Source organism: Ovis canadensis, chromosome 3 (genome assembly GCF_042477335.2).
Source record: "Ovis canadensis isolate MfBH-ARS-UI-01 breed Bighorn chromosome 3, ARS-UI_OviCan_v2, whole genome shotgun sequence".
In the NCBI taxonomy this organism is placed as follows: Eukaryota; Metazoa; Chordata; class Mammalia; order Artiodactyla; family Bovidae; genus Ovis; species Ovis canadensis.
The window spans coordinates 13225843-13239678 of NC_091247.1; the positions used below are offsets into that span (position 1 = coordinate 13225843).

At 40.9% G+C, this 13836-nt stretch overlaps 1 protein-coding gene and 1 pseudogene across 1 annotated transcript; both read left to right on the forward strand.

The window, feature by feature from the left end:
* The first annotated feature begins 474 nt into the window (after positions 1-474).
* Positions 475-3278, forward strand: LOC138438043 (olfactory receptor 1J4-like; annotated as a pseudogene).
* Positions 3279-11876: 8598 nt separating this feature from the next.
* On the forward strand, positions 11877-12818 carry LOC138438044 (olfactory receptor 1J4-like). The gene has a single exon (XM_069586287.1). It carries the CDS (start codon positions 11877-11879, stop codon positions 12816-12818), a length of 942 nt encoding a protein of 313 aa, XP_069442388.1.
* The last annotated feature ends 1018 nt before the right edge of the window (positions 12819-13836 follow it).

The window sequence follows — 13836 nt, forward strand, 5'->3', positions numbered from 1 at the left end:
ACTGCAGCATGCCAGGTTTCCCTGTCCTTCACCACCTCCTACAGTTGCTCAACTCTTCCCTGGTAACTCAGCTGGTAAAGAATCTGCCTGCAATACAGGAGACACCCGTTCAACTCCTAGGTCAGGAAGATCCACTGGAGAAGGGATAGGATACCCACTCCAGTATTCTTGTGGTTCCCTGGTGGCTCAGATGGTAAAAAATTCGCCTGTAATGCAGGGCACTTGGGTCAATACCTGGGTTGGGAAGATCCCCTGGAGAAGGCAATGGCTACCCACTCTAGTATTCTTGCCTGGAGAATTCCATGGACAGAGGAACCTGGCGAGCTATAGTCCATGGGGTCACAAAGAGTTGGACATGACTGAGGGCTTTCACTTTTCATGTCCATTGAGTTGGTGATGCCATCCAACCATCTAATGCTCTGTCACCTGTTTCACTTCCTGCCCTCAATCTTTCCCAGCATCAGTGTCTTTGCAATGAGTTGGTTCATCAGAACTATTTAGCAAGAGTGCAGCTAAAATTTTTAAATTTTAAGTAGATTGACATGTTGATGTTATATGTATTCTTTATATTTATATGCATAAATGTAGATATGCAAATATTATTGTGATATATTCTTATAGGAAAAGAAAGCTATAAAATACCATATAAAATAAATCCCATTTATGTAAATATAAAATTTCTTGAATAAAATCCACTTTAGAAGGATAAATGTATAATGGAAGGGTGAAGTTCTTTGATGTACTTCTTTCCATTCATATCTATGTTATTGTATTTGGGTTTCCATCATGAAGAAGAATTAATTTTAAAAGCAGAAAATCAAAAGGGAATTTCCACTTGGAAAATAAATCCCTGCTCACATACCAGGCTATGACTTAATTCAGGGAAGCATTAAGGGAAGGGTAAGAAGGTCTTTTACATCTTTTGGGGGGCTCACATCCACAGGGCATCACCATGATGTTCTTCCTAAGGACAATGTTTCCTCAAAATCTGCCCTTAGGACCATGTGCATCAGAATTCCCTGGTTGCAGAGTTCAAGAAAGAACATCACTGGAGGTGGGCTGGGATCTGCAACTTTAACAAGCTCCCTAGGGGATTCTGTGGCACATCAAAGTTTAGGAACGACTGCCCGAGGGCGTCTGTCTTGGAGAGAGTAAGAAGAAAACTGAGCAATTAATCTTTGTTTAATGCATGTCTCTAACCAGGAGTTTGGGGTCTGTTCCCTTGAGTCTTCTCCCTGTTGGGCAGATGATAGTGTTCACACTCCATTCTGAACTTGGAGATGAACTCCTTGGAGACAAACTCCAAGGCTCATGGATTTTTTCTCTCTGATGCTGGTAAGAGGTTCAGGACCACAGAATTGGCTACATATGGTCTCCAGGTGTCCTACGGAGAAACTGAGAAACCTGTCCTTACTCTCAGCAGCCAAATCACATTAGCATAAAGTTCAGAGCATAGCTGGTTTCCTTTCCCTATAGCAGGTGTGTATTTGTGTGTGTGTGTGTATGTATGTATGTGCACAAGTGGTCTTATTTATGTCAGTTCTCATGCTAGTACCTAAAGACAAGGGGAGAAGGCATATCATGGCTTATCACTTTGACTCTTGATGACAACTCTTTTTATTATGGGTGTGCCTATTCATGAGGTCAGGAGAGTTTGTTGGATCAAGAGAAGATTAGATAATGATAAATATGAGTACTAGTAAAAAAAATATGTGACTGACAGTAATATTTTTACTTTGTAAAGCAGTGATATTGCAAGGCTGAGATATACGACCCTCTGAGTTCAATCAAGAGATATGATTCTTTTCTCTTCAGCCTTTATACATAATTGAAACTTTGGCAATGTATTTTTGATCCACTTCCCTGTGAGAATTTGTTGTTGAAACTTCCTCCCTATACTTTACTTAGGAAAGGTAAGATTTCAGAAAAATCATTATGTCACAATCTGAAAGTCAAACCATAGGATTGTTCTTAAATGTACAGAAACAGAATAGAAATGAGGGAGATTTTCACTTACTATCTATCCCTCTACTAAGATGCTGTGACATTTTCTCTTTGTTGAAAAGACACAGCTGCAAATTATGACTTAGAGATGGCCCCTCTCCTAGATGATGGAAAAGTGCCACTGAGCCAGTTTCTGTTCTGTATCAAACCTCTTCTTGGTTGGTAAATTCCCTGTTTTACATGGTAACGCCATACATTTAAGGGTTTTGCAGGGACATGGCAATGCAGGCAGACACTGACATTCACCAGCAGAAAGGACTCATTATTTTCTGCCTCTGTAGTGAAAATGTGCTACTTTACTATCCTTTTGTTCACAGCAGACAGGAGAGGAGCATGAAGAGGCAGGAAAATAGCAGCGTGTCTGAATTCCTCCTCCTGGGACTCCCCATCTGGCCAGAGCAGCAGGGCATGTTCTTCGCCCTGTTCCTGGGCATGTACCTGACCACGGTTCTGGGCAACCTGCTCATCATCCTGCTCATCAGGCTGGACCCTCACCTCCACACCCCATGTACTTCTTCCTCAGCCACTTGGCCCTCACTGACGTCTCCTTTTCATCTGTCACCATCCCTAAAATGCTGATAAACATGCACACTCTGGATCAATCCATCCCCTATGCAGGGTGCATAACACAGATGTATTTCTTCCTCTTTTTGACTGATCTGGAGGATTTCCTGCTCACCTCAATGGCCTATGATCGGTATGTGGCCATCTCCCACCCTCTCCACTACAGCACCGTCATGGGACAGGGGCTGTGCACCTTTCTAGTAACTGTGTCCTGGATTCTCTCCTGTGCCAATGCCCTGTGTCACACCCTCCTCCTGACCCGGCTGTCCTTTTGTGCTGACCACAGCATCCCCCATTTCTTCTGTGATCTTGATGCCCTGTTGAAGCTCTCCTGCTCAGACACATCCCTCAATGAGCTGGCCATTTTCACAGCAGGAGTGGTCGTCATCATCCTCCCATTAATATGTATCCTCACCTCTTATGGATGCATCGGGGCCACCATCCTGAAGGTCCCCTCCACCAAGGGGATCTGCAAAGCATTGTCCACATGTGGCTCCCACCTCTCTGTGGTGTCTCTGTATTATGGAACAATTATTGGACTGTATTTTTTCCCCTCATCCAGCACCTCCAGGGACAAGAGCACCATTGCCTCTGTGATGTACACAGTGGTCACTCCACTGCTGAACCCCTTCATTTATAGCCTCAGGAACAGGGACATGAAGGGGGCCCTGGAGAGACTCTTGCACAGGGCAAAAGTCTTGTCTCAATGACATTTGCTCATCTTTATAACAGCCATGTGTGTTCACAAAACCTCAGATCCTACATCCCTAGATTTGATCCCAGCATGGGATAAATACTCAGTAAATGTTTGATAGTTGAATTGCATTCCTTTACAATTATTGTCTATTTCCTAACAGTTCATTAGCATAAATTTGGAATTTTGAGTTTAGGTTCTTGATTTTTGATCTTGTCTATTAGGCTGAGAATTTATATAGCTCTTAGTACTTATGTCTCTCCTCTTATTTCCTGGAAATTTATTTCTATTTTAAAATGTATTTAATTATTCATTTATTTTTAATTGGAGGATAATTGCTTTACAATATTTTGTTGGTTTTTGCTATACAGCAACATGAATAAGCTCTAAGTACATATATATTCTCTCTCTCTTCATCCTCCCTCCAACCCTCCCCATGCTTTGCAGCCCTCTAGGTCATCACAGAGTACCACACTGAGTTTCCTGTGCTATGGAGCAGTTTCTCATTAGCAATCTAATTTACACATGGTAGTGCATGTATATCAATGGTACTCTCTTAGTTTTTCCCACCCTCTCCTTCCCCCTGAGCAAACTCTGTGAAGGACAGGGGAGAATGGTGTGCTGCAGTCCACAGGCTTGCAAACAGTCAGACAAGACTTAGCAACTGTAACAACAACTACTCCTCCAACTGTGTCCAGAAATGCATTCTCTATGTCTGCCTCTCTATTCTTGCCTGTCAAATCGGTTCATCACTACCATTTTTCTAGATTCCGTACGTAGACATTAACATGAAATATTTAGCTTTCTCTTTCTGACTTTTTTCACTCTGTGTGTCTGACCCAGACACCACGTAGACCCGTGCACGTCCCGCAGTGCACAGTCTTGTTTCGCTCGTGGCTGTGTAGTGTTCCACTGCACACGTGTGCCACACCTTCTGACTTTTTTCACTCTGTGTGTCCGACCCGGACACCACGTAGACCCGTGCACATCCCGCAGTGCACAGTCTTGTTTCGCTCGTGGCTGTGTAGTGTTCCACTGCACACGTGTGCCACACCTTCTGACTTTTTTCACTCTGTGTGTACGACCCGGACACCACGTAGACCCGTGCACGTCCCGCAGTGCACAGTCTTGTTTCGCTCGTGGCTGTGTAGTGTTCCACTGCACATGGGTGCCACACCTTCTGTATCTATCCCTCTGTCAGTGGACGTCTCCTGCTGTGCATAAAATAGATGACAGATGAGAATATGCTGCATAGCACAGCGAACTCTACTCAAAGCTCTGTGGTGACCTAAATGGGAAGGAGATTTTAAAAAGAGGGGCATACATATGTCTCAGTTCAGTTCAGTTCAGTCGCTCAGTCGTATCTGACTCTTTGCGACCCTGTGAACTGCAACATGCCAGGCCTCCCTGTCCATCACCAACCCCCGGAGTTTACCCAAACCCATGTCACTCGAGTCGGTGATGCCATCCAGCCATCTCATCCTCTGTTGTCCCCTTCTCCTCCTGCCCCCAATCCCTCCCAGCATCAGGGTCTTTTCCAATGAGTCAGTTCTTCACATCGGATGGCCAAAGTATTGGAGTTTCAGCTTTACCATCAGTCCTTCCAATGAACACCTAGGACTGATCTTCTTTAGGATGGACTGGTTGGATCTCCTTGCAGTCCAAGGGACTCTCAAGAGTCTTCTCCAACACCACTGTTCAAAAGCATCAATCCTTCAGCACTCAGCTTTCTTCACAGTCCAGCTCTCACATCCATACATGACCACTGGAAAAACCATAGCCTTGACGTATGGCAAATTCATTTTACTGAGATCAGAAAATAATGAAACATTGTTAAGCAACTATAGTCCAACAACTTATTAAAAAAAGTTCTTTGGAGGAGCAAATGCATTTTATTTTTATGAAATCAAGATTCTATCTTTTCCTTTTAGTGTTCATGACTTTTGTGTCCTATTTAAGAAAATATTATCTACTGCTGGGGGGCCAGCGTGAGGAACTCCGCCCATGGCAAATGTCATGAGGAAGGAGGCTTGGCATACGCAAAGACGTGATCAAGCCTCAGGAAACCCCCTGTTTCCGAGCATCTAACCCCAAAACCAGAGTCTGTTTTATGCTCTCACCTACACCTGTGACTTTACAGGGGGCTCTCCCCCATAACCGTTTCTCTAGGAGAAGGAATAAACGTGCAGCTCCAAGGCAATTAAAATTCTTGGGCATGACTAGAGTGTTTCAGCTTACAGACTCCTCTGAAGGTTATCTAGCCCAACTGTATAGGTTCGTCCAGCCACATGTGATTGTTTACAGCTTCCCAACCTAAGAGGCACGAGATGTTTTAGACTTACTAAAGGCAAATTCTTTGGGGGAGTTAGAAATTATTAGTACAGTGGGTTGGTTAGGAATTATATTGGTGAAGAGTTTTTTCATTTGTTGTGTCAATAATTGCTGCTAATTCCCTCCCCTGGGTGGGACAAGGATGTTTCAGGTCAAACCTCTCTGCTGACAGACTAGCTTGTGTGACAGGATTATCCATACTCCTGCCACTACGCACGTGATTGTTTACTACCTCTTAACCATAAACAGCACAGAGAGTTTTGGAGTATTTTGAGAGTCTTAATTAGCATAGGGCTTTTTCTTCTTGTTGAGTCAATGATTGCCGCCAGGCCTCCATATCCTTAGGCACCTGGGAATATATTAATCAATGTATTTGGAACATAGAAAAGGAAATATAGTAGTTTTTAAGGTTAGCAATACTAGACTTTTGAGTTAATGAATTTTCTCTTTTGTAATAGATCACTGTAATTTGTTATAAATCACTGTGTCCTTGCTATGTAAAAATGTAACTTTATCACTATCTTAAGACTAAATAGATCTTAAGGGGAACATTGGTGAAAGGATTTTCATTTGTTGGGCTGATGTTTGCTGCTAAATCTCCATATTCCCTGCCCTTATAATGAATATAACTAGCATATAGGAGAAATAAGCATTAACCTTTAAGTATATAGGAGAAATAAGTATTAACCTTTAAGATTAATCATGTTAACCTTGGGTTAAATAAATTCCTTTCTTGATTGTAGCTCACTACACCCTCACCCTATAGGAATGTAACTTTATTTGGAGGGTGGTGCCTGGTTTAAGAAAAAACACCCTTGGAAAAAATAAGTTTTCGGTTATCAGAAAGAAAGGATCATAAAATCCCTAAGACCTTTTTATGTGAAGCACCTGATTTTGATAAAGGTCAGGACTGCTGACCCCCGCGTGACTCTGTATTCATCCCTATGTGTAACAAAAGGTATATAAGCAAACCTAAAAATAAAGAAATCGGATCAGTTTCCAGAAAGACTGATTCCCCCATGTTGTTCTTTCTTGCTCCTCGTTTTTCTGGCTGAATTCCCATCTGGAGCATGGATGCTATTCCATGTAGACCAAGTTATTCAGCCTCTTTTTCTACACTATCTCCTACTACACTATCCTTTTCTAATCTCTCTCTATATCTGTAATTAAATATGTATTTTTCCAAAGACGCCAACGCTGTCCCCACCTTCAAATTCCCTGGATCCACCGGCACTGGACCCCAGCAACCTACCTCACTTTTACCAAGATTTTGTCCAATCTTTTCTTCAAAATAGTCTTATAGCTATAGTTCTTACACATTTGACCCATTTTGAGTTATGCTTTGCATGTCATGCGGCTCAAGAATCCATGTTCACTTAAGCCATATTGATACTGAACCATGCTGGTACCATTTATTGAAACACTATGCTTGCCACATTACATTGCCTTGGTCCACTGTAAACTATTAATTGACCTTATTTGTATTGATCTATTTAAAAATTATTTGCTGTTCTATTGATCTATATTCCCATTCTCATGCAATTATTTTTATTTTCCTTTTGATGGATTATAAAAAGTTTTTTAAATTTGATAAATTATGGCATTTTGCTTTTCATTTTAAGACTTTTGTCTTCCCTTTGACTTCCATATAATATTAAGAATCGCCTTCTACAAGTAGGCTACTGATACGTTGCCTTTGATTGCACTGACCCTGTAGATCAACTGGAGGAGAGACTTGGCTCCATAACAATATTGAGCTATCCAGTCTATGTGCAAAGTGTATCTCTATTCATTTTCATCCTCTTTAAATTTACCATGAATGAGTTTGTAGTTTTTAATGTACTGGTATTTTGGTAAATTCATCCATATGTATATTTTGCTTTTTAAACTGTTATAAATAGTATATTAAAATTTTCAATTCTCAGTGCTCACTGTTAGGATATAAAGTATCATTGATTTTTGTTCTTTATTGACCAACTTCGTAATGCTGCTACCTTGGAAAACTCACTTATTGCAAATAGATTTGGACAACGATTGTTTCTTTACTTTTCCCTCTTTATTGGGCTTTTTCAGATTAGTTTGTACTATTCATCTGATCTCTCTTATCAACATAGATATGTCTCTTTTTGAGCATCAGGTTTTTACCCCTTTTTTCCATCTTGCCCTTTTGTGTGTGTGTATGCCTGCACTATGCAAAATGTAGTATGTTTACCAATATTATACATAAGCACTAATTAAACTAATTCATATGTAACCAGCAGCTGGAGTGACATGGAAGGCTGTGGTAATGTCACAACTCTAGTCTGTTTGAGGTGTAAAGTTGGAAATCACAATATTTTGAAGGACTTTGATATTTCATACATGTATAAAATATGATGCAACTTTCCTTTATTATTCATTTATTTCATTCCATAAGCTCTGACTTAGATGATTCCTTAGGTGAATGAAAACAGTCTGGCTTTATTGCCTCCCTTTCCATGGAGTTCAACCTAGACTTCCATTCTTCAAGTATTTTCATGGACATTTTCAAAGTTCGGTTGTTTTCTCTTCAAAGGAGCAAGCCACAGGCACGGGGGAACTAAGACAATACAGCCAGTTAAAATGGATGCTTTGCAGATAATAAAGTAACCTTGATCAGACAACTGACACAGGAGAAGATTTCAGATTGCACTGTAATATTTAACAAAATTTTACCTTATTGAAGTTTCAAAGATTCTTTGTTAAAGAATCATTCAGTTAATAAAACAAGAGAGCAACTAAAAATTTGAGAAGATTAATATATTGATGTTATATATATTTTATGCACTGATAAGCAAATATATGCACTGATATTGCAAATATTATTGCAATAAATTTGGAAAAAGCTCTAAGATATCATGCAAAATAAATCCTGTTTATGTAAATATATCCTAAAAGATGTTGCTGTTAAACAGCTGCATTCAATATGCTAGCAAATTTGGAAGTCTCACCAGTGGCCGCACGACTAGAAAAAGGCAGTTTATATTTCAATCCCAAAGAAAGGCAAGCCCAAAGAATGTTAAAACTATAGTACAACTGCACTCATTTCACATGCTAGCAAGATTATACTCAAAGCCATTCAAACTAGGCTTCAGCAGTATGTGAACCAAGAACTTCCAGAAGTCCAAGCTAGATTTCGAAAAGGCAGAGGAACCAGAGATCAAATTGGCAACATCTGTTGGATAATAGAAACATCAAGAGAATTACAGAAAAACATCTACTCTTCTTTCACTGAGTATGCTAAAACCTAAGACCGTGTAGATCACAACAAACTGGAAAATTCTTCAAGAGATGGAAATACCAGAGCACCTTACCTGCCTCCTGAGAAACCTGTGTGCAGGTCAAGAAGCAATAGTTAGCATGGGACATGGAACAACTGGCTGGTTCCAAATTGGGAAAGAAGTACATAAGGCTGTATATTGTCATCCTGCTTATTTATTTATATACAGAATGCATCACACAAAATGTCAGACTGGATGAATCACCAGCTGGAATCAAGATTGCTGGGAGAAATATCAACAACCTCACATAAGCAGATGACACCACTCTAATGGCAGAAAGTGAAGAGGAACTAAAGAGCCTCATGATGAGGGTGAAAGAGGAGAATGAAAAAGCTGGCTTAAAATTCAACATTCACAAAACAAAGATCATGGCAGTCTGTTCCGTTGCTCATGGCAAATAGATTGTGGGAAAGTGGAAACAGTGACGGATTTTATTTTCTTGGGTTCAAAATTACTTCATTTGGTAACTGCAGTCATGAAAATAAAAGACACTTGACCTTGGAAGAACAGCTATGACATTTCTACACAACCTATTAAAAAGCAGAAACATTACTTTTCCAACAAAGGTAATTTAGTCAAAGCTGTGGTTTTCCTGTAGTCATGTATGGATGTGAGAGGTGGACCAGAAAGAAGACTGAGTGGCAAAATTGATACTTTCCAAATGTGGTACTGGAGAAGACTCTTAAGAGTCCCTTGAACAGCAAGGAGATCACACCAGTCAATCCTAAAGGAAATCAACCCTGAATATTCATTGGAAGGACTGATGCTGAAGATGAAACTCCAATAATTTAGCCATCTGATGCGAAGAGTCAACTCACTGGAAAAGACCTTGATGGTGGGAAAGATTGAGGGAAGGATATAAAGGTGATGACAGAGGATGAGATGGTTGGATGGCATTACTGACTTAATGAACTTGAGTTTGAGCAAACTCTAGAAAATAGCAAAAAACAGTGAAGCCTGGCATGTTGCAGTTCATGGGGTCACAAAGAGTAAGACATGGCTTAGATAGTGAACAACAGCCACTGGAGTTGAACAACAGCTCCAGTATTCTTGCCTGGAGAATTCCACTGACAGAGGAGCCTGGTGAGCTACAGTCTGTGGGGTTGCAAAAAGTCAGAAGTGACTGAGCGACTAACATTTTCATAGAACAACAAATGTAAAGTTTTATGAAGAAAAACCATTTTATAAGTATAAAAAATGAATAAAAGACAGGGGGAATACTTTGACTTTCTCATATTGTATTTGGATTTCTACCATGAAGCAGATTTATTTAAAAGGCAACAAATTAAGAAGGCATCTCGGCTTGGGAGAAAACTCCATCCTCACATCCCAAGCTTTGACTTAACTAGGGGAAACTTGAAGCTTGTAGGAAGGGTCAGTGAGGAGGTCTTTCCACATCTCCTTCAGGCTCACACCCATGGGGCGTCATCATGACGTTCTTCCTAAGGACACTGTTTTCTTAGTGTTGGCCCTTAGGACCATGTACATCAGAATTCTCTTGCTGCAGAGTTCAAGAATGAGCATCAGTGGAGTTGGAGCTGGGATCTGCCTCTTTAATAAACTCCCCAGGGCATTCTAGGGAACATCAAAGTTTAGGAACCACTGCCCTAGGGCATGTGTCCTGGAGGGAGAAAAAAGAAAACTGAGCAATTAATACATGTTTAATGCATGTCTCTAACCAAGAGTTTGGAGCCCTGTCCCCTTGGATCCCCTCCCTGGTGGACAGAGCAGTCTTCACATCTTCATGTCTGAAGTCGGTGAACTGAAGATCAAGCTCTTTTATCTCTGTTGCTGGTGAGTGGTCCAGGACCACAGTAGTGGATAAGTCTTGTCTCCAGGTGTCTTACAGAGAAGCTGAGAAACCAGTTCTTACTCAAGGCAACTAGATCAATCAAGCATAAAGTTCAGAAAAGTACTGGGTATCCTACGGCAATAGCAGGTGTGTGTGTGTGTGTGTGTGTGTGTGTGTGTGTGTATACAGATGTTCAGCATTTCTCTGTGCTCTGTCTACGATACTTTTTAAAACTAGTTCTTAAAGCTGAGTGGAGAAGGCATATCAGGGCGTATCTCTTTGACATCTCTTGGCAGCAACTGTTTTTATTTGGGATTAGGGAACTCTTCAACAAGAGATTTTGTTGAATCAGGAGGATATTGGTGAATGATTAATATGAGTGTTAGTAAAACTATATATATAACTGCCAGTAATATTTTTACTTCATAGAGCATGATATTACAAGATTGAGCTCTTAGAAAATCTGAGTTCAGTTGACAAGTAAGCTTCCTTTTTTTTCTTCAACCTTTATACATAATGGAATCTGGCTATTTAGTTGCTTATTTATTTTTAAAGAATTTTTTGATGTGGATCATTTAAAAAATTCTTCGCTGAATTTATTACCACATATTTTTGCTTCATGCTTCCGTTTTTAGCTATAAGGCATGTGATTTCTTTATATGTGGAACAGGGATTGAACCCACAACCCCTGATTTGCAACGTGAAGTATTAAACACAGGACTGTCAGGAAATTCCTTGGCTGTGTATTTTTGACCCACTTTACTTCGAGAATTTGTTGTTGAACAATCCTCCTTATACTTTACATATGAAAGGACTTTGAAGTCAGATTTCCGTAGGTCAATATGTCACAACCTGAAGATCAAACCTTATGATTGTATATCAAGAAACAGAAGAGAAATTAGGGGGGTCTTTAACTTACTATTTCTCTGCTAAGAAAGTGTGATACTTTCTCTTTACTGAGGTGATGGAAAAATGCCACTGAGCAAGTTTTTTTTTCTGTATCAAACTCAATTCTTGGTTGGTACTTACCTCACTATACATGGTAATACCATTCATCTTAGGGGTTTTTGCAGGGCAATACAGACAGACACTAACATATTCACCAAGAGAAAGGACTCACTTATATATGTCTGCTGCAATCAAAATGTGCTTCTTTCACTGTCCTTTCATTCCCAGCAGACAGGAGAGGAGCATGAAGAAGGAAAACCAGAGCAGCGTGTCTGAGTTCCTCCTTCTGGGGCTCCCCATCCAGCCAGAGCAGCAGGGCATATTCTTCACCCTGTTCCTGGGCGTGTACCTGACCACAGTTCTGGGCAACCTGCTCATCATCCTGCTCATCAGGCTGGACGCTCGCCTCCACACCCCCATGTACTTCTTCCTCAGCCACTTGGCCCTCACTGACGTCTCCTTTTCATCTGTCACCGTCCCTAAAATGCTGATAAACATGCACACTCTGGATCAATCCATCCCCTATGCAGGATGCATAACACAGATGTTTTTCTTCCTCTTTTTTACTGGTCTGGATGATTTCCTGCTCACCTCAATGGCCTATGATCGGTATGTGGCCATTTGCCACCCTCTCCACTACAGCACCGTCATGGGACAGGGGCTGTGCACCTTACTAGTAACTGGGTCCTGGATTCTTTCCTGTGCCAGTGCCCTGTGTCACACCCTCCTCCTGACCCGGCTGTCCTTTTGTGCTGACCACAGCATCCCCCATTTCTTCTGTGACCTTGATGCCCTGCTGAAGCTCTCCTGCTCAGACACATCCCTCAATAAGCTGGCCATTTTCACAGTAGGAGTGACCTGCATCGTCCTCCCACTAGTAAGCATCCTGATCTCTTATGGACGTATCGGGGCCACCATCCTGAAGGTCCCCTCCACCAAGGGGATCTGCAAAGCATTGTCCACATGTAGCTCCCACGTCTCTGTAGTGTCTCTGTATTATGGAACAATTATTGGACTGTATTTTTTCCCCTCATCCAGCACCTCCAGGGACAAGAGCACCGTTGCCTCTGTGATGTATACAGTGGTCACTCCACTACTGAACCCCTTCATTTATAGCCTAAGGAACAGGGACATGAAGGGGGCCCTGGAGAGACTATTGCACAGGGCAAAACTCTTATCTCAATGACATTTGCTCATCTTTATAACAGCCATGAGTATTCACAAAACCTCAGATTCTACATCCCTAGATTTGATCCCAGCATGGAATAAGTACTCAGTAAATGTTTGATAGTTGAATTGTATTCCTTTACAATTATTGTATATTTCCTATCAGTTCATTAGCATAAATTATGAATTTTGAGTTCATGTTCTTGATTTTTGACCTTGTCTATAAGGCTGAGCATTTTTATAGCTGGTAGTACTTCATCTCTCCTCTTATTTCCTAGGAATTATTTCTTTTTAAAAATGTATTTAATTTTTTACTTACTTTTTATTGGAAAATCATCACTTTACAATATTTTGTTGGTTTTTGCTATATAACAATGTGATTCAGCTCTAAGTATACATATATTATCTCTCTTGATCCTCCCTCCCTACCCTCCCCATGCTTTGCAGCCCTCTAGGTCAGTCAATAACCTCAGATATGCAGATGACACCACCCTTATGGCAGAAAGTAAAGAGGAACTAAAAAGCCTCTTGATGAAGGTGAAAGTGGAGAGTGAAAATGTTGGCTTAAAGCTCAACATTCAGAAAATGAAGATCATGGCATGCAGTCCCATCACTTCATGGGAAATAGATGGAGAAACAGTGGAAACAGTGTCAGACTTTATTTTGGGGGGCTCCAAAATCACTGCAGATAGTGATTGCAGCCATGAAATTAAAAGATGCTTACTTCTTGGAAGAAAAGTTATGACCAACCTAGACAGCATATTCAAAAGCGGAGACGTTACTTTGCTGACTAAGGTCCATCTAGTCAAGGCTATGGTTTTTCCTGTGGTCATGTATGGATGCTAGAGTTGGACTGTGAAGAAGGCTGAGCACCAAATTGGTGCTTTTGAACTGCAGTATTGGAGAAAACTCTTGGGAGTCCCTTGGACTGCAAGGAGATCTAACCAATCCATTCAGATCAGCCCTGGGATTTCTTTGGAAGGAATGATGCTAAAGATGAAATTCCAATACTTTGGCCACCTCATGCAAAGAGTTGA

Coding starts and splice junctions, on each gene's coding strand:
- LOC138438044 (XM_069586287.1), top strand. CDS start 11,877: ATGAAGAAGGAAAACCAGAGCAGCGTGTCTGAGTTCCTCCTTCTGGGG.